Source organism: Penicillium psychrosexuale, assembly GCF_028828465.1.
Source record: "Penicillium psychrosexuale strain IBT 29551 chromosome Unknown utg000002l, whole genome shotgun sequence".
Lineage (NCBI taxonomy): Eukaryota > Fungi > Ascomycota > Eurotiomycetes > Eurotiales > Aspergillaceae > Penicillium > Penicillium psychrosexuale.
In genome coordinates, this window is record NW_026643187.1 from 1,700,834 (window position 1) to 1,725,579 (window position 24,746).

Consider the following 24,746-nt stretch of genomic DNA (forward strand, 5'->3'; position numbering starts at 1 on the left):
ATATATAAAATGGATAGGCCGTGTGATTATTGTTCGCTGTCTATTGCGTGATCCCATTGTAATCGACTTGGTTGACATTCAATAGGAAGTCGGGGGTTTTTAAAAACACAATTCAGATGTTAGGTGGCAGAGCGAGCTATAAATCTTTATGTAGAATTAAACCACTCATCGTCCAAGAGCTGCTGAGCCGAAGGTCTATCCCTAGGATCAAGCTTCATGATCTTGAGAATGAACTTTTTGTCCTCCACTGAGACCTCCTTTGTTGAAATATGTGTAAACGGCATCTGCTTCCCATGAAGACTGCTCATAACCTGCATAAGCATAGATAACGTGGAAGGGGGTGCGATTTCCTGATAGGAGATAGGAAATGGTCCAAAGAATTGACACTGCCTTGTAAGAATCCTATGCTCATATTCATCATGATCAGCTGGGACATCGGGCTTGAACATGAAGTAGTTATCGCCATAGATCAATGTGATAAGCTAAGAATATAAGTTAGCAGGAACAATATACGGGTGATTGTTACACGCATTGCACGCATACTATTGTACCAAACGACCATATGTCAGTCAGAGTACCCCAACCAATTCGAAGATGAGCCTCAGGGCTCCGCCAGATAGGTGCCCCTATCAAATCACTATCGGTCGCATACTTGGAGGTCGCAGGGACAGTACTTCCAAAGTCTGCAAGTTGCACATCAGTGAAGCGCACGCCCTCGACTTCTGTACCGTAGTTCACGAGAATATTGTCTGGTTTGACATCTGCCACGATATAGTCAGATTACAGTCTGCACAAAATTTGCGGTGATATTGACCGGTATGCACAAATCCGTCTAGATGTAGCACGTTTAATGCTTGAAGAACTCGTCTAGCAACGTATTTGATTTCCACTTTGTTGAGACTTTTGATTGCTGCAGCACTCAGAAGATGGTCGTCTAGGTGTTTTAGGACGATGGCTGGTGGATCTCGGGGTTCAATAATCTCGTCAAGCAATGGACGCAAAAACGGGCTACAGCTCTGGAATTTTTTAAGCACATCTCGCTCGTTTCCTAGGCGAAAGTGGCGAACACTTTTAATGACCACTATTTGGCCGATTTGAGACCTTTCACAATTAGCCTTTTTCGTAGACTCGCCCGGCTAATATCCGCGCACCTTGCCAACCAGACACAGTCCTGGACATGCTTTATAATAGTATACGAGGTCACTTTGCCCTTCAAACTCTGACCAAGATGAAATAATGCAGACATTTTCCTTCGACTGTTGATTAGTTATTCAGGAGAAGAATGGAGCAAGAAAGATCGCAGCAACTCTGGTAAACAAGGGGCGTTCAAGTCTCACCGCCTTTCTTGTGTCTCACCATCGAGGTCAAGATCATCTAGGGTTAAATTTGTCTTCACAAGACGAGACAAGCTGAGGAGCCTTGGATATCGACATGATTGAGATAAGGTTTATTGTGACGAGGATTCTTTGTCAACGCCATTAGGATCCTTTGGTAACAAGCTGCTGGCGCAGGACGCGTTGCTATGGTACAGGGCCTGACCTGGTACAATAAGAATATACTACGTACAGGGACCACCCCACCTGAGCGACCTGCGGCGGAGATCCATTTCTCGGATTATATATAATACGATATTCGAGGTTTATCCGGTGGTGATGAGTCTTGAGCACGTCGCATAGCCCAGGGGAACTTGTACAAAGTAAGTCAAGAGATAGGACCACCAGTCTGGAAAATAAGTCATAAACTATTTATTGTAGGTATCAAGGTAGATGATATCATTTTCATGAAGCAAAAAAAAAAAACGAAACGACAGCTCAGAGATTCGAACTCTGGTCCCCGAAGGGACTCGCTTAGCAGGCGAGCGCCTTAACCACTCGGCCAAACTGCCGATTGATGACATGTGGTACACTTGCTTGTATTATCAAGGAGATACAACAATCAGGCATTTACGGTCATGTACACATGTCCAACTAACCAGTCTTGGAATGTCCAATTTATGTGTACAGTCAATATTTGATCGTTCTGTTATATCCAATCATAAATGAGGTTTATGGTCAAGGGCAGGTCAAAGGAGTCAGTCCTATGGATGTATGCACTGTTGTCGAGATCAAGAGAATAAACAAAGGTCGTGTTGTAATTATATGGCACTTGGGAACAGTTTTGAGTGAATTTCACTGGCTGTAGATCTGAGATATTAGCCTGCCGGTATTGCTGGCTCCAGATTTGCTGTGTGTGATTCAGTAATTCCCTGGCAGATATGTATATATATTTCCTTTCGAGGCCCACATGCTGTACTTCGTGGAAGTAATCGACCCCAGAAATAAAGACATATGGCACCCTTTCAACCACCCGCCCTCAGAAAGGTCGGTGCCTTATGCGGCTTTTGTCCTCGATGAAACGTTTTAGTAATCTGATCCACAGATGACCGAAGAGATATTATGCTTAGATTCTTCGACAAGGCCTTTCGTATGTATTTGTTGGATGTTACCGCGACCCACCTATCAGTATCCCAGTTAAAAGAATGAAGACAATTTATCTGCAGGTATAAAACAAAAGGAATAAAGATCAGGTGGCGTAGGACCAAAGAGATCTCGACAAGGCAAACGAAGCCCAGGTACCTCTATCCCCATTGACACTCCGGTTGGGAGCGTATTATCAAGCCTATGATGATCAAGTTTGACGAGAGCTGATATTAATTGTTTAGAAAATAGATGACTAAAACTTTGCATAGTATTGTATTGCGACACTCCCATTTGTCGCATCATCTGGAAACTACCTATACTTTCGTGGAAAGCCTAAAATGAGTATTTAGACCTATCGACTCGAAAAGTGCACTAGCTTCCAACTGCTTCCAATACTATCGGTCATAATGATTTATCTTGGGTAACTGCAATATAAATCTGTTGGGTGGCAAAATATCACCAAATAGGCAGTTTGGCCGAGTGGTTAAGGCGCTCGCCTGCTAAGCGAGTCCCTTCGGGGACCAGAGTTCGAATCTCTGAGCTGTCGATTTCTTTTTTCTTTTTTCCCCTCTGTGTATACACTTGAGGAGTTATTCCCCCCTTCTCACTTTTTATACATGGAGCCATTTCCTTCTTGCGATACGTGGATATGTTTTCTAAAGCCATATGCCCAAGTGATTGCCTTGGATGTGTCATCGAAATTGCACACGTGATATGAGCGGTGTACCCAAGAGCTATTTTGCCGTCAACAACCGTCAACACGCCGATAAGGCATAGTGAGCCTCAACAAGTTCATTGACAAGATATTCTCACATCTCTTAAGATCCCCATAAGCGGATCAAAGATCCCTCAAAATGGTAAATACTAAACCCTAATTTTACCTAGAATTCCCTAGACAGTCCACCAATCCCCAAGCTAACACCAAACCACCAGAGCAAAGACTCCTCCGCCTCATACCTGCACATGCACCAACCGCGGCTAGCAGACCTCTTCGAAGAATTTACACGCCCACACACCTCAACAGCCACCAACTCAACAACAGACCCACACAACGCCAACAGCGCCTCCGCCGCAAACCGCGAAGCAGCAAGCACAAATGCCATACCCTACGGGTCGACCTCTCCCTCCACAATCCCCTCATTCCTGCCAATAGAAGACATCTACGTGGCACCGCAATACCAGCCCCCGAACCCTGAAGACGAGGATGATGTCGTCCCAGACCAGCATGCGGCGTTCGGCATCACTCGCGCCATGGAGCGGAGACGAGAGGCCGTGTGGCGCGATCTTGGTCTCGAGGCGCTTGTTAACGGTGAAGGGTATGGACCTGATGCTGGGCCTTTGACTGGTGCTGGAGGTGCTGGGGCTGCAACCTCCGGGCCTGGGGCTACGCTGCGGGGTAGTGGGGGTGGTGCGGCGGCCGCTGGGGCGCCTGTTATCAGGGTCAGGGATTCTGGGCGGAGGATGGGTGGGCGTAGGGTTATTGGGTTGCGGTAATAGGCATCAGTGTTTACTGAGCCTTTTGAGGAGTTGTCTTTTATTGGGATTGGTGCTGCGAAAGCTAGGCAGGTAAATGGCTGTCTTGTGTTGCATTTTTTACTGGAGCATATTCTTTCGGGCTGGATAGCCTTGTTATGATACCCACGTTGGATGTATCCTTCTGTTGTTATGATATATCTTGAAGATCATTGATTCGTTTCCGTTTGCGATTTCGTTCCAAGAACCGCCAATATCAAATGGCTGCAGACCTAACTTAGTCTGAGCCTTAAACGCCGCGCGTAATGCGATATGATTATACAAGCCCCTAGATACGAATGATGTCGACCCGAACCCGCTCGTACAGTTTGTGGCTCAGTTGTTTCTGTTCGCGCTCGTCTTCTGCCAACAGTCGGGGATGGACGGCCATTTGGGCGTATGAGCCCGCGGCGCGACGCTTTGATAGGGTGCCTGGGTTGATGACTAGCACACTGTCGACGACCTGCAGAAGTTATAAGGTTAGCACCATTATGGAAGGTGGAAGCAAAAACTTTCGGCTAGGGATAACATACTTTCACGAAAGGCGGCAGCATACTAGGCACAATTAGAATATCAGGCCGGACATTCCACCACTCGCCTAGTTTCATGTAGGGAATATCCAGCATAGCACCTGTAGCCATGCCACCTTCGAAGCCGGGCTTTGGAAGATTTGACCGTGCAGTCGGAGGGAACAAGGGGAAGAAATGGCGTTGCTCGATGAGATACTTGGGCAGACGGGTGAGCAGGTTACCCTCTGCGGGTCGACCATGCAAGACCTCTTCGCGGCGAAGTTCGGAAAGCACATCGTGTGAGCACATTCCAATAACGCATTCGTTGAATGACAATGTGGCGGGATTCGAGACAATGCGGACCTGCTTAGGGAGACCAAGGTCCTTCCTGGGGAGCTGCTCCTGGGGCCAGGAGACGTGCCGGCTGAGTATATCACGCACAGACGGAACCAACACGATCGTGATGCTTGGGACAGCTGCTGCAAGTCGTGCTAGTGACGCTGAGATACAGTGCCGGAACATTAGGGACATTGTAGCTGTGTCCGGATCGATGCCCTTGATGTCTGGCAGGTCAAAATCGCCCGATGCAAGAAGAGGGTGCTCGATGTCCAGGAACGGTCCCATCAGCACCAGACTGTCGGCGTAATTTTCGGCTGCCTTCTGACATAGTTCCTGCAGTGGCTCGAAGTCCAGATTGTCGTCCGCTGTGTAGGGGCCGGCCGCAACCATGGTATTAAGCGGTGGGTTTGCATCTCCGTCGAGTCGCTCGTTGATGCTGTCTAGTACCATAGCTGAAGATACGGCCGGTGGCATCAGGGGAATTGGGAGCACTTCCTTGACAGTGAAATATTCACCAGAAGGGTTGATTCCTCGGAGAGCCACGATTTGGCCTGGGAAAAAGTTCACCGAGGGTACGGAATCCACCTTCAATGGGACTCGTCTGCCGGCTCCGGTCCGACGCGAAGTCTCAAGTACGAGGGAAGCTGGGTTCAGTTTTCCCTCGAGACTGTCGGAAGCGATCCGCCCGACAGCAATAATCTCGCTTGTGCTCTGGATAGCTGCACTTCCAAATGTAATATCGTCTGAATTGAATTCTGCCTGGAATATAGTCGCGAACTCGTCTATACGATCATCCAAAATTTCCGATGCTTCTGACAATTTCATGCCCATGGGCTTGTAGCCAAGCTTTTTGAGATCCGTATTCGCGGTTGGCTTGATGCGCGCCTCGGAAAATGGCGCCATTGGGGTTTCTGGCTGGGATAGGTGCGCATTGAGGGTTTCTATCGTTTGACCAGGATTCGGTCGATCGGAGAACGAAACTGCTCTGTTCCTGATGTCAGCACCTTCAATTGATCATACACGCCCCGAAAGTACATACTGCATGCCATCGCCAGGTGTTCCAGTTGGTGTTTTTGTGCCGGCTTGTGATCCAAACTTTTCGAACTTGCTCACTTTTGGTGTAGCGGGGGATGTGAATTCGGCCTTGCGCTTCGCTGATCCAAATCCATTCCCAGTTCGAGTATTCGAGCCAGTTGGTGTCAATTGATCGAACATCCCAAACATATCGCCACCAACTGCAGCCGCGCCCCGCGGAGTGGCTGTGTTTGCGGTTCGTTTTTCTGTGTGTCGGCCAGCCTTGTCACGACTTTCGCGTTCCAAAGCTTCTTGGACATCTTGCTTGAAGCCTCGCACTGTTTGCATAGTCAAGGTCACCCCTTCGCCCATCTTTATGCTGTATGATTCCCATTTGTAGAACAGCTCCTCCGCGGTGATCGAATGCACCCGCAGTATGGAGAAGAGCTCGGCAAGGATGTCTTTTGGGATTCCATCGGGGAATGAGCCCACAAAAAACTCATTGAGCTCTCCCTCGGCGTCCATTGTGGCGAGGTGTGTATCGTGGAAGGGCAATGGACATTGAAAGTGCAGACACGCGCAAGACGCGTGAGGCCGTGTCGCTGACCTAAGCGGCCCAAAGCAGTAATATTATTCGAGTTTGATCGGAGTGGACCTGTCGATCGCGAGAATTGTGATTAGCTTGCCCCTAAATTTATTATTCATTCTCTAGATTCCCACGTGTCATTGTAAATTCTATATATTTAGATCCATCAAGATCATGTCGAACTCCGAACAAGGTGCTACTGTGCACCCGCCCACCAATGGCGATACTGTGTCCGATACCAACATGCAGGCATCGGCCGAATCAGCCCCCGTGAACGCCCAGGGCGAGTCTACTTCAACCTCGCAGCCAATTGACCTCGAGCTACCGACATCCGCTGCCGATGGTCTCATTCAGAAGCCTTTCGGCAAGCCGCTGGACACAGCCAAGCCAGTCGCACCTGCGCCGCTTACCCCGGAACAACAATCCAAGTACGACACTCTGTTGAAGTCCGCTTCATCATGGACCACAGTCGCAGACAAGGCCGAGAAGAATGCCCCGACATCTCCTATAACCGAGGATGAGCAGATGTTCTTGACCCGCGAATGTCTCCTGCGCTACCTACGCGCGACCAAGTGGAACGTGTCCGAGGCTGAGACACGCCTTCAGAGCACTCTCACCTGGCGCCGCGAGTATAACCTGAAGAAATTGACGCCTGACTATATTTCAATCGAGAACGAAACAGGCAAGCAGGTCATTTTGGGCTATGATATCAATGGACGGCCATGTCTGTATCTCTTGCCCTCCAACCAGAACACGGAGAAGAGTGACCGCCAGCTCGAGCATCTTGTCTTCATGCTGGAGCGGGCCATTGATCTCATGGGACCTGGTCAGGAAACTCTTGCTCTGATTGTCAACTTCAAAGAGACAAAGTCTGGCCAGAACGCAAGCATCAGCCAGGCCAAGCAGACGGTCGGCTTCTTGCAAAACCACTACCCTGAGAGACTTGGTCGGGCTCTGGTGATCAACGGTTAGTGATGTCACACCCCAGCCAATCTTATGGCAAGTTACTAATCTCCTATATCAGTGCCCTTTGTCATCTGGGGATTCTTCAAATTGATCACACCCTTGATTGACCCGAATACTCGACAGAAGCTCAAGTTCAATGAGGACCTGCGTCAACACGTCCCGCCTAGCCAACTTATGAAGTCCGTGGGTGGTGATGTCGAATTCCGCTACGACCATGCGTCCTACTGGCCTACTTTGAACAAGCTGGCTGAACAGCGCCGTGAGGCGTACCGTGAACGCTGGGTTCAGGGTGGCAAGCAGGTCGGCGAGTTTGAGAACTACCTGAAGGGCGAGGACGTTCCCAACCTGTCTCAGACCAAACTCGAGGCCAAGGCCAGCGAACAAGCTTGATGGGAAAAGCATATCATTTTGCGCCTATTTTGGTGGCATTTGCATTTTTGGTCGCCGTTTATTTCATCTTTTCTATTTGTCAATAGCCGGCATTTTGTCACAGCGTTGGAGTGATTACTGTTGGATTGTTTTACATATACCGCTCTGTTTCGACACGCCTGTTCATAGACATGTCAATCTTTGTCAATAATTAAGCGATAACTAGAGTACCCAAATTATAGATACCTAATTACTTCAGTTTTCCTGTTTTCTATCATATAACACATCATTAAGAGAAGACAAAACGATAGATACTGATACTTGATTATATATAGACCGGAGTTAGTTGGGATGCAAAGTCAATCTTGTTGTAGCATAACGATCACAGTAAGCAAGAATAGCTGGATGCAGTCGCTATTATTTCTAGATTTAGATAGCTTCTAATCCCAACATGTCGTCTTCATTAAATCAAAAGCCTCATGTGCGTATCATAGTCGCTCTCTTCTATCAGATACTATACTCTAGATTAACCAAGCTTCTCCAACGGATTGGCGCTATTATCATTACAGCATGACTGGCCGAAGAAGAAATATTGCCTGTAGACTGTTGTCCAACGCCTTTCTCGGTCATTGGTTGAAAATGGTACTGTTGGGATTACACCGTCCTTGGTAGATACTTATTCTAGCCCGACGATATGTCGGATAGGTTAGCCCGATGGTGACGTAAATGAGCACATTAACTTCTGCTTGACCTCTTGGGCAAAAGCATCCTCGGTTGCTTTCTTTCTATTGCGTAAATCCCATGGGACAAATGATGAAGTGGAGCTACAGGTGAGCCTATGGGCCCACCTGTGTTCTGGATATCGCCTAAGCAAACCATCCTCAACCAATGAACATCCTTTGGCCTTCGGGCCCCAGTCTGAGTCTCTTCCGAACACCACGCGAGGATATCCATGGACAGTAAAAAGTCTAAATGTATCTAATCAATCAGATAAAAATTCAAATTCCTCCGATGATCGAGTTTCCATCCTTCCATGGAAAGTTTGTTCGCGCTAATTGTTGAATTACCAGAATAAAGATATCAGCAGGGTGCTTCGGGCGAAGTATGGCATTTTCTCGCTGGAGACCTTGTAGACCGTTCCGTTTCAGTGCCTACTCTCTGCCGCTTTTTGCTCACTGAGTAAAACCCAGCATGCCCTTGACTATCACGTGACTTTACAGTCTCAGCAGCTCAGCTCAATAAAATGCACCACGCTAGCCCCATCCAATGAAGTCTTTGACTAACACACAAGCTTTTGTGATAGGGCGATGTAGTCCCAGAGATAAATAGAGTCTCGGGACAAAATTCTTGGTACAATCTTTGCAGCGCGACATTTAACAATATCGCGCATCATTGCATCATAATGGGGGATCAAGCAAACAAGCGTATCATGGGTCAAATCCCAGACACAATCCCCAAACTCCTCCAAGAAGTTGATCCAAGACCAGTTCGAATACTGGGCGGCACCCCCAACAGCTTACTCGACCCTGGAGATTATCTGGGATCGAATACGTCCATTTGTGTCAAAGGCTCAGTGTTCTATTCACAAGTGTCGTCCAGAAGTCCAGACTCATTTTCTCGCTGTGACCATATACCCCGGAAACCCCTACCTGATTTGACTTTCTAATTATAATCAGGAATGGAAGCTGCAATGCTGGGGGCGGCTCAGCCCAAGTATACAACCTTAAAGATGACCATGAGCGAGCAAGAACGGTGATTGTCCATAACCATAATATCTACCAAACTATAACCAATTCCTTAAAGTGACACAGACTTTTAACGACATACCCAGGGTTCATATTCCTTAGATTTTTAGATACAGTGCTCTATCAGGACTTCGTAATTAACACTGGGAGTCCATGACCTACAATAAGCGGTATAGAGTAATGGAGACGATATGGCAAGCCACAGAATAAATGGCCCTAGTCAGAATACACGTGACTAACTAGAGCATGCTCAGTCTGAGCCCGTGCTGACATCTACTTGCTGATCCTGAGCCTGAGCACCCTTATAAAACGGCGGCAGCCTAGATAGGAAAGGCCTCACCGGGCAGACATTATCCTGTCTATACGACGTATAGCTACATATAAACTGGTGGCTAACGTTGGTTAGGCTATAAATTTCGGAATAAAATAGTCTGATGCTTGCATATTCCTTTGTACAAAGTGTCGGATTTTACACTACTCCGTACTCCGTAGAGGTTCCAACGTTGACAAAGTTTTTCACTTTCTGAATCGGTTGAGCGGGTACACTTTGTACCCTGTACAGCCACCGTATTATGATAAGATTGCTATCAATCAGTTGGATACTCGGTCAGAATTCTCCGGGTATTCCCCGTTTCCCCGTAGCCCTGTAGGCTCATGCTTTGGACCCCTCATTAAGGTAATTATCCCGACTAGGTTGCTCAAGTGAGAATTCCGATTTTCGGAGCGCGCTTAGCGAGACTTATCTGTAGAGGAATTATCCCGACTACCTGAGCCCATGAGATGAATGAATTTAGGACCGGGCAGTGCTTAGGTGGGGAAGTACGGGCTACGTCCACGAGATACCAAGACCTCGGGAGACCCTGCATGAAAGCTTAGCGCCACTTGGTAAAATTACTAGTTCACATGTCAAAATTGATTTTCCAATCTACAAAGTACAAAATGAAACCTTGGAAGCTCGCTTCCTCGGCCCAATGATCCTGCTCTCGCCCAGTGGACCACTCGCCGTAAGACCCCATCCGATATTCGAACCGCCCGATCTCTCTCGGTTGATTAAATCTGAAGAGCCAAGACACCAGTGCCTGCACGCTTCTCCGAAGCGGGACCTCTTGTCTCAATGGGTGCTACTGGATCTTCATAGGGACGGCGCAGAACGAAGGCTCTCGTCTTGGCCTTGGCCCTTGCGACGCTGTTCATAGCCGGGTCAATGATCGGAATAGCTCCACGCTTCTCACGGTAGAACATCAGCGCATAGCCAATCATGACACAGATCCAGTATAAGTTGTAGGAGATCACGGAGCCGTAATCGGCCGAATTGGTCCAACCAAGAAGCGCGTTGAAGATACCCCAACCGCCGCCACCTCCCAGCTCTGGGTTACAACAGTTCACGTGCCAGACACTCTGTCGGATGTCGTAGGATCCGGCGCCAGAGCCAGTCTCCGACGCGTCGCCTCCGATGATGTTGTTCCAGGCGTTGTTCTCCAAGTACCACACACCACGCGAGAATAGACCGGCGGCAACGAGGTAGAGGAAGCAAGTGGAAATGATCAAGAAGATCTGCATCGAAGTCTGCCGTCCACCTCTATCGGTATGTTAGCGCTGTATATTTATCAAGACGATCGAATCGACATACCGGTAGATAACAAAGCCCACTGCGATACCAGCCAAAAGGCCGCAAAAGACGGCCAAGGGGAAGGAGGTGGCAGGAAGCCCTAATCCAACACCACCAACATAGACAACGGCTTCGAGACCCTCACGGAGAACCGTGATAAATGGCAGGATGAACATGACGTATTTCTCCAACCATCTCTTAACGCGACCCTTCTTTGTCTCGTTAGGATCGTGCTCGTGTTGGAGGGCCTTGGCGAGCTTGACACGCCATTTGTCTTGAAGTTTAGACACGCGCAGAAGGGCAGCGCCCATCACAGTGATGATGATCGATGCGATGATTCCCAGAACACCCTCCCAAATATCCTCGGTGCTGGAGAATGTGTCTGTTCCGAGGCCGTAAAAAGCACCAATCATGCCTGCTCCGACTGCGAGACAAATAAATAGACCTAAGGCGCATCCCAGCCAGACCTATTTGTTTTAGCAGATGAAATTGCATAGGAGTGTAAGAGCCGGTCGCATACTTGTTTCACCAGTCTTTTATACGTCGGGCGATCACTTTCGTAGAGCGATTGTTTCAAGAACGCTAGTAGAACTGACACGACCACCGTCGTCTCGAGACATTCTCGGAAGCAAATAAAAAACACTGATTGAATAGTTAGTAAGTAATTGTGTATTCCAAAAAGCAGATGAACTATACCGGTGACAGCGAAGACCTTGTTATTGCCCATGATGCTTGATATGACTTTGCCAGTTCCCCAAAGTTCAAGGGAGAAGAGATTCAAATAATATAAAGCCACCGGAAAGCAAAGCACCCGATAAGGCCTCTTGTAGCCGCCTGAAAAATATATCGAAATTCAAAATTCAAAATTACGCGGGAGACAACAAGCGTTTCGATGTCTAACGACCCACCTGTATTGATCCGATTGAGCTTAGCATTCTTGGAGGGTTCCCCATATCAGAAGCTTTTGGGCGTCTGGCATTATGATTCGTGGCAGTGGATATGTCTTGAACACGAACGCTCACCTGGCCAGGGTCCAGCCACCTTAGTTGAGTTGAATCGGAAAAATAACCGGCCTGAAGGGATAGAGGTCATGCCATATTCCTTAATTTGGCAGGTGAGCAGAACTTCATAAAAATGTGATTCGTTCACCATTGAATATTAAGCGAACACCTTGCCTTATGGCTGTGTCCACCGTTGGTATACCTGGAACTAAACCAATAAGAAGGGGATAACCTCCCATGGATTTATATCTGATTAGGATCAGAAGGATCGGAAAGGATTAACTTTCCCCTTATCAATCTTGTATTGCGCTCGGACTATTCCTAACTTCCGTCCCCAAGCGTCCCCAAGCTTTCCTAAGCTCATAGTCCTTCTGTTCCTCTCTTCATTCGGAAACTGGAAATTCTTTTCCTGCTTCTTCCCCGGCGAAATATCCAAGCATGACTGTATATACAATGCTGTTCCGCCTTGCGGCAGTACTACTTCTTGTGCAGTACTGTCAAGCGAAGACAGTGAATCTGGATTTCAATGTCACCTGGGTCAATGCAAACCCTGATGGTCTCTATGAGCGCAAGGTGGTGGGCATTAATGGCCAGTGGCCGCTGCCTGTGATTGAGGTGGACAAGGGAGATCGCCTGATTGTCAATATGTACAACGGGCTTGAGGACAAGGAGACTTCCATCCATTGGCACGGCATGTTCCAAAATGACACCAATAATATGGACGGTCCAGCGATGGTTACCCAATGCCCAGTTGCTCCTGGTGCCTCGATTACCTACGACTTCACCATCAACCAAAATGGCACTTACTGGTATCATTGTCATACTGATGCTTGCTACCCGGACGGCTATCGACAGGCTTTGATTGTGCACGATGATGAGGCATATTTCAACGATATGTATGATCATGAGGTTACCGTTACGATGAGTGATTGGTACCATGAGCTTGTTGAGGACATCCCGTTCATTCGTGTTCAAAACCCGACGGGAGCTGAGCCTGTTCCGGATGCCTTCCTCTTCAACGACACTTTGAACACCAACATTCCCGTCGAGGCTGGAAAGACCTATTTGATGCGATTGATCAATATTGGTGCCTTTGTGGCGCAGTACTTCTATATCGAAGATCACACTTTCCGCATTGTTGAGATTGATGGAGTATACGTTGATGCACAAGAGGCCGATACTCTTTACATCGCTGTTGCGCAACGTTATTCTATCTTGGTCACCATGAAAAATTCCACGGACAAAAACTATCCGATCGTGACGGTTGCCGACTCAATTCTGCTGGATACAATCTCGCCTTCTCTCCAGCTCAATCAAACCAATTGGCTCGAGTACAATAGCAATGCAGCGCATCCGCAAGCTGTAATGAAGGTGGATATTGCCTCCGACCTTGTCCCATACGATGACGTGAAGCTTGTTCCTTACGACCGGATGGAGCTCCTCCCAGAACCCGATATGATTATTGAGGTCGCCGTCATTATGGATAATCTGAATAACGGTGCGGGCTATGCGTTCTTCAACAATATCTCCTACACGAGGCCTAAGGTTCCAACATTATACTCGGTCCTCACATCTGGGGATTACGCCACAAACCCGCAGGTCTACGGAGAATTCACACATCCGTTCATTCTCCCCCACAACGCGGTCATCGAGGTTGTCCTCAATAACCAGGACGGCGGTTCGCACCCCTTCCACTTGCACGGGCACAACTTCCAGCTCGTCAGTCGCACTCCCTCATATGGCCCTTCTTTCAATGACTACGCCGACGGGGACCCACTTCCTTACAATGCAACCGATACCCCCTCTAGCACCTTCCCCAAATACCCTGCTCGCCGAGATACCTTCGTCGCACCACCCCAGGGCAACTTTGTCATCCGATTCGTCGCTGATAACCCCGGCGTTTGGTTGTTCCACTGCCACATCGACTGGCATATGTCGCAGGGCTTGGCGATGTCATTCATCGAAGCCCCGAAGCAGATCCAAGAGCGAATGTCGCTGACAGAGAGCGAAATTAACCTCTGCAAGGCTGCCAACCTCTCCTACGAGGGCAATGCTGCCGCTAATACGGAAGATCTGCTCGATTTGACCGGTCAAAACAAGCAGCTTCCGTGGCTGCCTGCCGGATTTACGGCGAGGGGAATTGTCGCAATGGTTTTCTCCTGTGTGTCCGCTTTCCTGGGCATGGCGTTCATCACCTTCTATGGTATCTCAGGCATTCAAAAGGAGACTGCTGTGGTTACCGAGCGTGAGGAATCGTGAGGTTTTTTTGGATTTCTGCTGTACTTTAATATATATATATTTGTCTTGCTTAAGTGGATAAAAATTTTCATTCACCTTGGATTGTTCGGTTATCAAATATTCCTTGCATGTGGAATATAGCAATACACGTCTGAATGGTACTTTCCAAGTGAAACTTAAAGGACAACTTGGGCTTTCCCCGCAATATCAACCCTCGGTCATCCGCTTTACTTCCCATTCCTGGGAAGCGACGCTGAGAAGTACGGCTTCGCATTCTCAGGTATGTTGACATTTGGCAGAAATGACAAAAGCCCATGTAATTGGGCTTCAGCAGTGAAACCTTAACAGTATACCGATGCCCAAGTCCCTTCCCAGTTTTTGGGCTGGTAATATGCCTTCTCGTGATCTTACCCTCAGTGGTGATCACACTAGCATACTGCCCCCGCTGCGGAGCATCAGTAAGGCCTATGGGCCTGTGTATCCATTTTGGTAGGAAACCAATGAACGATAGTGGACCGACAAATTAGGTTCTCCTAGCGATGTCGCTGTCGTCATCCACGCTGGTATCCGCACTATTTCTGATCCATCTGAATATGAAAATGATGGTTACTGCGGGTTTGGAATTATCGAGGCTCGCGAGATTGATGCGATCAATATGCTCGATACTACCGGTTAGCTCAATGTGGTGATTATGTGCTCTCCAACTCATACGCTTCGACCAGGAACGGATGGCATCACCAAAGACATCCGTGATCGCGTCGGAACTGACAATCTGATCTGTCTTTCGATTGACATCGACACCCGAATCTGCTTGTAAGTGTCTTTTCTGGAGAAGGTACCATTATTTATTGAGGAGTCCCATGAACTTCAACGGGGCGGAGAGGTAAGGCAAATTTGCCTTGTATTTACGCCCATAGTCGTGTAAAAGAATTGAAGAATGGACGGAGAATTTGAAACCCCCATGTCAGGTTGTAAACAATGATATTCGGTGCTTATGGACAGGCGTTAGGGTTCGGGTTCGGGTTCTGGCATATGCAACGCAAGGATTTCATTTAGCCTAGAAATCGAAAAAGCTAGTTATCGTGGATCCTTCAACGGTTTGATGATAGTGGAACTTTTTTCCAAGCCAATCCAGGAACGAAAGTCAAAAAAGACACATGTTTCAGCGCAGTTTCCACGCTAATGGGTATAAGAGGAAGACTAGATATCTTGGGTTCGAGATGGATAGCCAATTACAGTACTCCAGCTGGAAAGTTCAAGCCTTTAGACATACCACGGAGTACTCTTCAGGAGTACTAACTATGTTGTAAAGACCGTTTGACATAGCAGTGGACATCAAGCGATTCCCCAACTCTGAGCCTGGCTCCGCATCGCGGTGAATTAGGGTGGACCCCGGGTCTAAGAGAACTACCGGATTGGTTTGGCTGGCCCGTCTTGGACACCATTGGGCTCCATCTGGAAGTGAACACGCAGCGATCGGCATCCAGAAGGGCCATTGGGTGAGTGGGAGGGTCGAAAGGAAAAATGAGCTCGGATAGTTCCTTTCAGCCCCTCAAGTGTACCCTGATAGAGCTAAAAAGCAAACCTGAAACGAACAGGCACAACGTGGAGACTCGAAACATCCGGCAGTTTTAATTTATGGAGATAAGCGTCGGCCATAATAGTTCACATTGGAAGATATGTCAGGCAAGGCGTGACATGACACTATTGAACCATGTGCTCGGAGTATTACTCAATGGGACATTGCTACATAGTTATGTAGATAGTAGTTAGAACCCCCTACTTAGTAGAAGATACTAATAAATACAAAGAAAAGACTCTGAACCTTCGTAGAGAGTACATGGAGTTCCAACGATCCAGACCTCGGGAGGTTGATTGCCCCTGAATCCCCAAAAATAAAACTAAAAAGAGCTTTAGAGCATAAAATCACCCTTCATCTTAATTAAACGCTAGACTGTTCCCAGCAGTGCACGGTGTCCAATTTCTCCAGCATCTCTCTGGACCTTTCATATTTCCGCCTCCCTACTTTCTGCAGAACTCACAGAGGGGACTGACAGGTACGCGTCTGGTTGTTGATGTGTTCTTATCGATACGGGAAAAAAAGATACTTAGGGGGGCTAACACTTGACTTTTCTCCACATTCTAGTCATCTCCTATTTTACGCTTCATGACTCCACGCGCTATCGATTAGCACTTCGAATACATTCTATTTTCGTTTCACCTGGTGCGGTTCTCTTGGGGAGAGAGAGATGGCCGTCTCACCGCCAGCATCACCCACTGCACCCCCGCGCCCTATCAGCGCTGTCATGCGCACTCCGCGTAGTACCAGTCGTTTAAGTATGAGCAGCAGGCAAGGTGGAAGTCGTGCATCGGATGAGGATGGCAAGACTGCAGTCAAAGTCGGTATGTGCATTCTTCCCCCTGATCGGCCCATTCCATGCAATCAAGGATACACAGCATCGGCTGGCAACCAAATTCAGGACTGACCTTGCGCAGCTGTCCGTGTACGACCACCACTGAAAAACACCGATCCTGGTTATGAATTGATTCCCCAGAGATTCCAGAAACCCATAGTCCATGTCACCGCGCCCACTAGTCTGGCCGTCGATGTGGGCGCTGCGCGCAAACTATTTGTGTTTGATCGCGTGTTCCCTGAAACCACGGAACAGGAGGGGATCTGGGAATATGTTAGTGATAGTGTCGACTCCTTCGTTCTGGGTTACAATGTCTCCATTATGGCGTATGGCCAGTCCGGCGCGGGAAAGTCCTTCACAATGGGTACCTCCGGTCCCACGGAGCAGAATAACATGCAGAATATGGGTGAGTTTGAAATGCGTTGGTTTCCCGATCAACTCAGGGACTGACCGTGTGTGTGCATTGTGATTTAGGTATCATCCCCCGTGCTGCACAGGTCTTGTTCGATAAACTAGAAGGGCCCTCGAAACATAACCGGAATAGCTCGCATCCGACTACTGGCCTCCGAACACCTCAACGATATTCAATGACTTCTGCCGGGAGCTACGGGAAGTTGAATCACGAGAAAGAAAAGAGTTGGCAGCTGAAGGCCACATATGTGGAGGTGCGCGTTTATTTTAGGGCTTGTTTGCTGGCAGCGCATTGTTCTGACCATTGTCCTACAGATCTATAACGAGCACCTGAGAGATCTACTCCTTCCTGAAACGACAACCACAACCGATCGCAGCAACGTAACGATTCGTGAAGATACGAAGGGCCGTATTATTCTGACTGGGCTGCACCAAGTCAATATTAACTCATTCGACGATCTGATCGGTGCCCTGAACTTTGGCTCGGCGATCCGTCAAACAGATTCTACAGCAATTAACGCCAAATCGTCTCGGTCACATGCCGTTTTCAGCTTGAACCTTGTGCAGCGCAAGTCCTCACCAACCCATGCGACGCCGAGCCCCATAAAGGAGAAGCGCATGTCGATGCCAGTCGACACGTTCAACGCCGGGGAAACAGTCACTGTTGATAGCAAACTGCACTTTGTGGATTTGGCAGGTAGCGAGCGACTGAAAAATACCGGCGCCTCCGGAGAACGCGCCAAGGAGGGTATCTCAATTAACGCTGGTTTGGCTGCGCTCGGCAAGGTCATCTCGCAGCTCTCCTCACGCCAACAGGGCTCTCACGTTTCGTATCGCGACTCGAAGCTTACCCGACTGCTCCAAGATTCGCTCGGTGGGAACGCCTTCACGTATATGATTGCTTGCGTGACTCCCGCCGAGTTCCACCTAAGCGAGACCTTGAACACAATCTCATATGCTCAGCGGGCTAGAGCCATTCAAAGCAAACCCCACATTCAGCAAATTGCAGACGAGGGCGACAAGCAGGCTTTGATTGAACGACTCAAGTCCGAGATATCTTTCTTGCGCCTACAGATCCGCAACTCTGAAGGATCCGAGCGACGTGAAGGAGGACCCACTGAACGAAGTGAACGTAAGAACGAACGTGAAAAGCACTTGCAGAATCAGTTGTTAGACGTCCAAGAAAGCTACAATTCCCTCAGCCAGCGCCACGCCAAGTTGATTTCGAATATGGCCAACGATTCGCACTCGCCTGCTGCCCACGGCGAAATGGACGACGCTACCTCCGAAATTGGGAAGAACTCGGTTGAGAGAATGCAGCGATCCAGGTCCTTTGCCGAGTCTGTGGAGCAGATGGTTCTAGAGTACGAAAAGACCATTCAAAGCTTAGAATCTTCACTCTCTGAAACACGCGCCTCCCTCTCTATCACGGAGAGTGATTTGCTCGAACGCGAGACCAAGTGCGCCTATATCGAGACGGTAAAAGAACAGCTCCAGACCCGGGTCCAGAAGTTGACGGACCGAGAACTCAACACTGAGAACTACCTCCACGAATTGGAGTCTAAGCTTGATGGCCACTCTACAGGCGAGGAGAAACACGCTGCCATTGTTGCGGAATTGCGCAAGGAGTTAAGCCGGGCCCGCGATAACGAAGCCAGCTGCGAGGAATACATCTCGACACTTGAAGAGCGACTTGCGGAGGGTGATCAGGACATGGAACTTATGCAGCGCGAGGTGATGCGCTTGGAACATGTCATTGAGCGCCAGCGAGGCCTCGGGCAGCTAGACCGCCTACTCGGCGAGCTGGACCCAGAAAATGGTGGGGATAGATACGACGTTGCCAACGGCACTGACTACCAGCACTATCACCAGCCAAGCCGTTTGCAGGCCTCTCATAGGCACACGCCCTCTCTGGACGTTCTCAGCGAAGCAGCGGAGACAGCCATTCCGGAGTCAGACGAGGATCTTGTCGAGCCGACCATAGAGGCCGAGCTCGAGTCTATCGGAGAATCCGAGCAGGAGACGGGTGAGGACTTGAAGGTTCTGGAAACTGTGACTAGCAAGCTGGAGGCACGTCGCACGGAGGCTCTTCGTGAGGACCCGATCGCAAGTCCCGCTCAGTCCAAGTTCGTTGCCGACAAGCTTGAGACTGTCACCCAGGAGCTGCTCGACCTGCGTCTGCAGCATGAGAACACCGTTGGTGACTTCGAGAACCTCGAACACAAATACCAGCAGGCTCTCAAGGCCCTTGAAGAGCTTCGCCAAGACAAAATTGACGAAGCCTGCCACCCGGCACCTAGTGTTCAAAACCAACTTTCACCGCGCCCGGTGACTTTTTTAGGGAATGGAGGCACTCCGACCTCGAAGCCTGGAGAACCACACTCATTATCGCAATCACTCTCATCGGAATTATCCTCGGTCGGGGAGCAATCCACTTTGCGCGCATTCTCTGAGGACGAATCGAAGGCAATTCCATCCATGCCCTCAACCCCTCAAGTGCAGGTGGACTCCGAAGAGTCCGAGAGCATGCGTAATATGCTTGCTGAGCATCAGGAGAGTGCTGAGCTCATGACCCAGAAATATATGGAGTTGCAAAACGAGCATGAGCAGATTCTCGGACTGGTCGAAAAGCTGAAGGCCGAGGCTCGCGCCAAGTCGAACTCACCCCCTACAACCCCTGGCATCAAAGTGATCCGCCGCATGACTAGCCAGAACATTCTGTCAGGAGTTGACCGTGCAACCAGAGCCATTACTGGGCTTCGGCTCCTTGCGTCCGAGGAGTTTGCTGACAAGCCGGACGCTATGCTCAACTTCGACTACCATCTGGATCAAACCATGCACGAATTGCAAAGCCGCATGGAGCGCCTCCAATCTCTAGAAGCCGAGAACCAGGGCGTTAAAAAAGAAATGGAAATGAAAGCAACTATTATCTCTGGCCTGACCAGAGAACGCTCGAGTCTGCAGGGTGCTTCGCCTGTGGACATGGCTTTAGTGTCGCAACTGCGCGATCAAGTCGTCTCCCAGGAAAGGCAGATCAACCACCTTCGAGACGCCCATGAAGCCCGCCAAAAGGAGCTGTTGACTGAGATTGATACTTTGAAGGGTCTTTTGAAGTCTCAAGAGAACGCTAGCTGGGCACTCGACGCCGGTGCCGAGGAGCAGGACCGGAAGATCGGTGCTCTGCAGGGAGAGCTCACGGAGTGGCAAGGCAAACACAAGAGTGCTCTAGAGTCCCTGCAGTCCTCGGAGTCGCAGCTCACTACTACTCTTGCTGAGCTGGAGGGTGCTTTGGCTTCGGTCGCTGCTATGCGCTCTGAGCGTGCTGTTACCGATTCCGACTCTACCGAGAAAGAAGTCACTGCGCAAGAGCTTGAGGGTGGCCGCGCCGAACAGCAGGAGCTTGTGGATAGCCTGATGAACAACATCGAGGATCACAAGTCTACTATTGCTACCCAGCTTGCTACGATTGCCGGGCTGGAAGAATCCCTCTCCGGTGCCCGGGAAAAACTGGCTTCACAGACCACTATTGAGGAAGAGACCAATACCGGTGCTGTTGACCTGGGTCTTTCTTCTCGGATGGCCGAGCTTGAGCAGCAAATTTCCGCCCACAAATCGTTTGTCGATTCTCACAATAATGAGCTGGCTACACTCCAGGAGTCTCACAAGCGTGAACTGGCCGAGTTGGAGGAGCGGACTAAGGCCGCTGCCCAGGCCGAGTACGATGCTCGTCTGGCTGAGAAGGATGCTGAGCATGAGCAATCCATGGCGACTTTGCAGAATGATATTGCAGAGTCTCGTAATGAGTTAGTCAATCTGCTTAAGGCTGTGTCGACTCTTCTCAACTCTGAAGTCTCAGCCGAGAACTTGACGGATCAGATCCATGATGTTTTAGTCCAGAAGCAGCACTTCTCAGACAAGTACGCCGAGCTTATGGACACCAATGAACACCTTCGCAAGCAGCTTGAGGCTAACGCCGATGCCGAGAGTCGTCTGGACGAAATAACCAAGAAGAACAACGTCCAGGACGCCAAGGTTAATGAGCTGGCTCTCTTGGTAGCTACATTAGAGGATACTCTTCGCCAGAAGGACGAACAGGTCAAGAAGAAGGAAGCCCTGGTCGAGGAGATCACAATCGAGAAGCAGAAGAGTGTGCGTCTCGTGGAGGAGCTGGAGGAACAAATTACAAACAGCTTCGATCAGCACCACAACCGTCTGTCCGTCATTCAGCAGGAGCGTGATCAGGCCCTGGAAGATGCCAAAGCCAAGATTGTGATCTACGAAGGCGACATCGAGACGTACCAAGTGCGGATCGAGCAACTTGAGCTTCAAATCAAGAACACCGAAGGCTCCCATGACCGCAGCAGCTCCCTCACCTCCAACCTTCGCAAGAGCTCTTCCGCCGCCTCTCTTCCCTCGCCTCCACCGGCGATCCCTCTCCCTCCCCTCCCCACTATCGCCTCGCATCCCAACGGCGCTTCGAGCGTGTCACCGCCCAGCTCTCGACACGCCAGCAAAGAGCTGTCCCACGTCCAAATGGTCGAGGAGCAGGAGGCTCGAATCCGAACAATCGAGAAGCACTTGTACGCCGAGAAGCAGCTGACCGCCACCTTGGAAGAGGCCCTCGGCGACCTTGAACTCCAGAGTACCAAGGTCAAGACCGACTGCGAGGCCTGGAAGAAGAAGGCCTGGGAATTCGAGGATGAACTCTCCAACCTCCGCAAGGAACGCAGCTCTGCCCGTCTGTCCCTCCAGGCCGTCGAAGAGGAGCGCACTGCCCGTCGTGAGGCCGAGGCTGCGCGCGCTCAACTCGAAGCGCGCATGATCGCCCTCAACAAGAAAAAGAAGAAGAGCACCCTCAACTGCTTCTAGGCGTTTTTGACTCTGACATTGCTCGCGTTTGAGCTCTTCCAGCATCAAAAGCAATCGCATTCTCATTCGTCTTTATCGTTCTGTCTGGTTGTACACTTTTTACCTTCTCTGTTACTCTTCTTGTCTTCTTTTTCTTTTTCTTTTTTTTTCTTATTCGTCCCTTGTTTCATACCCCTTTTTTATTTGATTCCAATCAGTTAGTCACCGATTTCCGTATTATGAGCTTTCACGTTTTTGTCACTTTCCCCTGTCGATTCCGTCAATACCTTGTCCTCCTTTTCTCACTCCATTCTTCACATATCTTTTCTTTTTCTACTTGCACTCATGAACCTATCATGACTTGTAGATCTTTTTATCGCCCTTTTATCGTCCCTACGCTGAATAACCTCGATGTTGTACATTCCGTCGGCTGTTTCTAGATTCCGTTGAATCTTCATGTCGCAATCGGGGGGAATCTTGTCAGCTCTCAGTTGCTTTTCTGCACTTGAATTTCATATGAATGTTCCCTCGTTCATATTGAAATTCTTGTTTCGTCCATTCTTATCAATGAAGTTACCAATGCCAGCTTATTTATTCTTTCTCGCTGAGCCTGTAGAGTACAAATCTGATAGGTTTCGAAATCCACTCCGTGAATCTGACTGAGTAAAGAGCAAGTAGATAATTCGAGCTTCATACTGCTTTGTTGAACCATTTAGTAAGATATCACTCTACGTTGTCTTTAACTGCTTTGCACCGAAGACTATATTGGATACTCGGCATGATAGTACGACTAACACTAAGCCCACCACGGCCTTAAGAGCACCGCAATCCAAGGGTCTATATCCTAGGTATTGGACGTTACAATGAGCTAAAACATCATCGAGACTAAATATCAGACAAATGGATCAATTAAATTTGTGAGATAACACTGTGGCATATTCGCATCACATGACGCGTATACCCCACGTGTCTTTAAGCTGGTTGCAACGGCAGCTCCAATCTCCAAGCTCTAAAAACAACTCACCATGGGCCTCCAACGGTCCAATGTGACAATAATCCACCCAGATCTGGGTATCGGAGGTGCCGAGCGGCTAATAATCGACGTCGCCCTAGCCCTTCAGAGCCGAGGCCACCGCGTAACTATCTACACCTCCCACCGCGATAAGGCGCACTGCTTCGACGAGGCGCGCGATGGCACGTTGGACGTCCGCGTGCGCGGAAACACCATATTCCCCGCCCATGTCTGCGGCCGACTCCACATCCTCATGGCTGCTCTGCGCCAGCTACATCTTACCGTGTCACTACTAGGTGAGCTTGGGACAAGGGAGACCCCGGAGGCAGCTACTACAACCACCGATGACGAAAATGACCGCGACGATATCTTCATTGTGGACCAGTTGCCGGCCTGTGTGCCGTTTTTGAAATCGTTCGGCCGCCCGCGCCCGTCCCGACGCCAGCGCATCCTCTTCTATTGTCACTTCCCGGATCAATTGCTCGCGCGGCGAGATGAGGGCGGCTCGCTTCTTCGCTTGGCAAAGGTGCTGTACCGGTTTCCGTTTGATTGGTTTGAAGGCTGGGCGATGAGCGCGTCGGATCGGGTTGTTGCGAACTCTAGATTCTCCCGCGGGGTCGTGCGTGACGTCTTTGGCTCGGACCGGTTGGGTGATGTGGAGGTGGTCTATCCATGTGTCGATATGGATCCCGGGGTGTCGGTGCCCGAGAAAGCGGAGGAAGACCCTCTCTGGGGCGGGAAGAAGATCCTGCTCAGCATCAATCGCTTCGAGCGTAAGAAGGATATGGGTTTGGCGATTCGCGCTTATAATGGCCTGGGAGCAGAGAAGAGGGAAGGGACGCGGTTGGTGATTGCGGGTAAGAAATTGTGCACAGATTTGCGATTTGCATAAATTCTGACATGGTATTTTCTAGGCGGTTACGACAATCGTGTCCACGAGAATGTTCACTACCACCAAGAGTTGGATGAGCTCGCGACTAGTCTCGGGTTGAAGACCGCAACCTCCAGGACAGTGCTATCTGCACTTTCAATCCCGGAGAACATTGATGTTCTATTCCTTCTTTCTGTTCCGACTGCATTTAAAGATACGCTGTTGGCACAAGCAAAGCTCCTTCTCTACACCCCCATCAACGAACACTTTGGCATTGTACCTGTCGAAGCAATGCGCGTTGGTCTTCCAGTGCTAGCATCTAATACTGGCGGCCCACTGGAGACGATTGTCGAGGGTGAAACGGGCTGGCTCCGGGATGCCCACGCAGATGAAGAGTGGACTGCTGTGATGGACAAGGCACTTTACGGACTGAGCCAGGAGGATCTTCAGCGCATGGCTCTTGCTGGCAAGAACAGGGCGCAACAAGAATTCTCACTCACTGCTATGGGCGATAGGCTAGAAGAGGAGATTTCCACCATGCTCAAAGCTGAAAGAAGGCCATTTAATGGGTGGCAGCAGGTCTTTGTCATTCTTGCACTGGTTGGGGCTCTTCTTGCAGTGATGGCTGCAGTTTTACTTCGAGTGCTATAATGCATAGTTTGCGTCACGCATTAAAATTTTGTACTTTATATTAATCTATAGATTAATCTTTCTCGAGTTACACCAGTTTCCCATCTCCTGTACTAAATAAATGTTTTGTCCACCCAACTTCACCAAAACACTCTCACATTCAAGTCACATGACCTCGTGTGTTTTGCTCGCGGTGACGTCGCGTCCCCCTCT

At 49.3% G+C, this 24,746-nt stretch overlaps 9 protein-coding genes across 9 annotated transcripts; 6 read left to right on the top strand and 3 right to left on the bottom strand.

The window, feature by feature from the left end:
- Positions 1–146: 146 nt before the first annotated feature.
- Positions 147–1,246, bottom strand: N7518_001784 (putative serine/threonine protein kinase; the record flags this gene model as incomplete). The annotated part of the gene is made up of 4 exons (XM_057182712.1): positions 147–482; positions 544–761; positions 815–1,101; positions 1,152–1,246. 4 exons carry the CDS (start codon positions 1,244–1,246, stop codon positions 147–149), a joined length of 936 nt encoding a protein of 311 aa, XP_057044162.1.
- A 2,176-nt stretch (positions 1,247–3,422) lies between these two features.
- Positions 3,423–3,953, top strand: N7518_001785 (uncharacterized protein; the record flags this gene model as incomplete). The annotated part of the gene is made up of 1 exon (XM_057182713.1): positions 3,423–3,953. The coding sequence occupies one exon, from the start codon at positions 3,423–3,425 to the stop codon at positions 3,951–3,953; it is 531 nt and encodes a 176-aa protein (XP_057044163.1).
- Positions 3,954–4,260: 307 nt separating this feature from the next.
- N7518_001786 (DNA-directed DNA polymerase alpha subunit POL12) lies at positions 4,261–6,358 on the bottom strand (the record flags this gene model as incomplete). Its single annotated transcript, XM_057182714.1, has 3 exons — positions 4,261–4,434; positions 4,505–5,804; positions 5,859–6,358. The coding sequence occupies 3 exons, from the start codon at positions 6,356–6,358 to the stop codon at positions 4,261–4,263; spliced, it is 1,974 nt and encodes a 657-aa protein (XP_057044164.1).
- A 235-nt stretch (positions 6,359–6,593) lies between these two features.
- N7518_001787 (CRAL/TRIO domain protein) lies at positions 6,594–7,775 on the top strand (the record flags this gene model as incomplete). Its single annotated transcript, XM_057182715.1, has 2 exons — positions 6,594–7,386; positions 7,444–7,775. The coding sequence occupies 2 exons, from the start codon at positions 6,594–6,596 to the stop codon at positions 7,773–7,775; spliced, it is 1,125 nt and encodes a 374-aa protein (XP_057044165.1).
- Positions 7,776–10,549: 2,774 nt separating this feature from the next.
- Positions 10,550–11,835, bottom strand: N7518_001788 (FTR1 family protein; the record flags this gene model as incomplete). The annotated part of the gene is made up of 4 exons (XM_057182716.1): positions 10,550–11,078; positions 11,130–11,575; positions 11,629–11,750; positions 11,805–11,835. 4 exons carry the CDS (start codon positions 11,833–11,835, stop codon positions 10,550–10,552), a joined length of 1,128 nt encoding a protein of 375 aa, XP_057044166.1.
- Positions 11,836–12,562: 727 nt separating this feature from the next.
- fetC (putative ferrooxidoreductase Fet3) lies at positions 12,563–14,368 on the top strand (the record flags this gene model as incomplete). Its single annotated transcript, XM_057182717.1, has 1 exon — positions 12,563–14,368. The coding sequence occupies one exon, from the start codon at positions 12,563–12,565 to the stop codon at positions 14,366–14,368; it is 1,806 nt and encodes a 601-aa protein (XP_057044167.1).
- A 334-nt stretch (positions 14,369–14,702) lies between these two features.
- Positions 14,703–15,164, top strand: N7518_001790 (uncharacterized protein; the record flags this gene model as incomplete). The annotated part of the gene is made up of 3 exons (XM_057182718.1): positions 14,703–14,836; positions 14,885–15,018; positions 15,070–15,164. The coding sequence occupies 3 exons, from the start codon at positions 14,703–14,705 to the stop codon at positions 15,162–15,164; spliced, it is 363 nt and encodes a 120-aa protein (XP_057044168.1).
- Positions 15,165–16,596: 1,432 nt separating this feature from the next.
- Positions 16,597–22,041, top strand: N7518_001791 (uncharacterized protein; the record flags this gene model as incomplete). The annotated part of the gene is made up of 4 exons (XM_057182719.1): positions 16,597–16,750; positions 16,844–17,167; positions 17,236–17,426; positions 17,488–22,041. The coding sequence occupies 4 exons, from the start codon at positions 16,597–16,599 to the stop codon at positions 22,039–22,041; spliced, it is 5,223 nt and encodes a 1,740-aa protein (XP_057044169.1).
- Positions 22,042–23,045: 1,004 nt separating this feature from the next.
- Positions 23,046–24,554, top strand: N7518_001792 (GDP-Man:Man(1)GlcNAc(2)-PP-dolichol alpha-1,3-mannosyltransferase; the record flags this gene model as incomplete). Its single annotated transcript, XM_057182720.1, has 2 exons — positions 23,046–23,889; positions 23,947–24,554. 2 exons carry the CDS (start codon positions 23,046–23,048, stop codon positions 24,552–24,554), a joined length of 1,452 nt encoding a protein of 483 aa, XP_057044170.1.
- Positions 24,555–24,746: the final 192 nt, after the last annotated feature.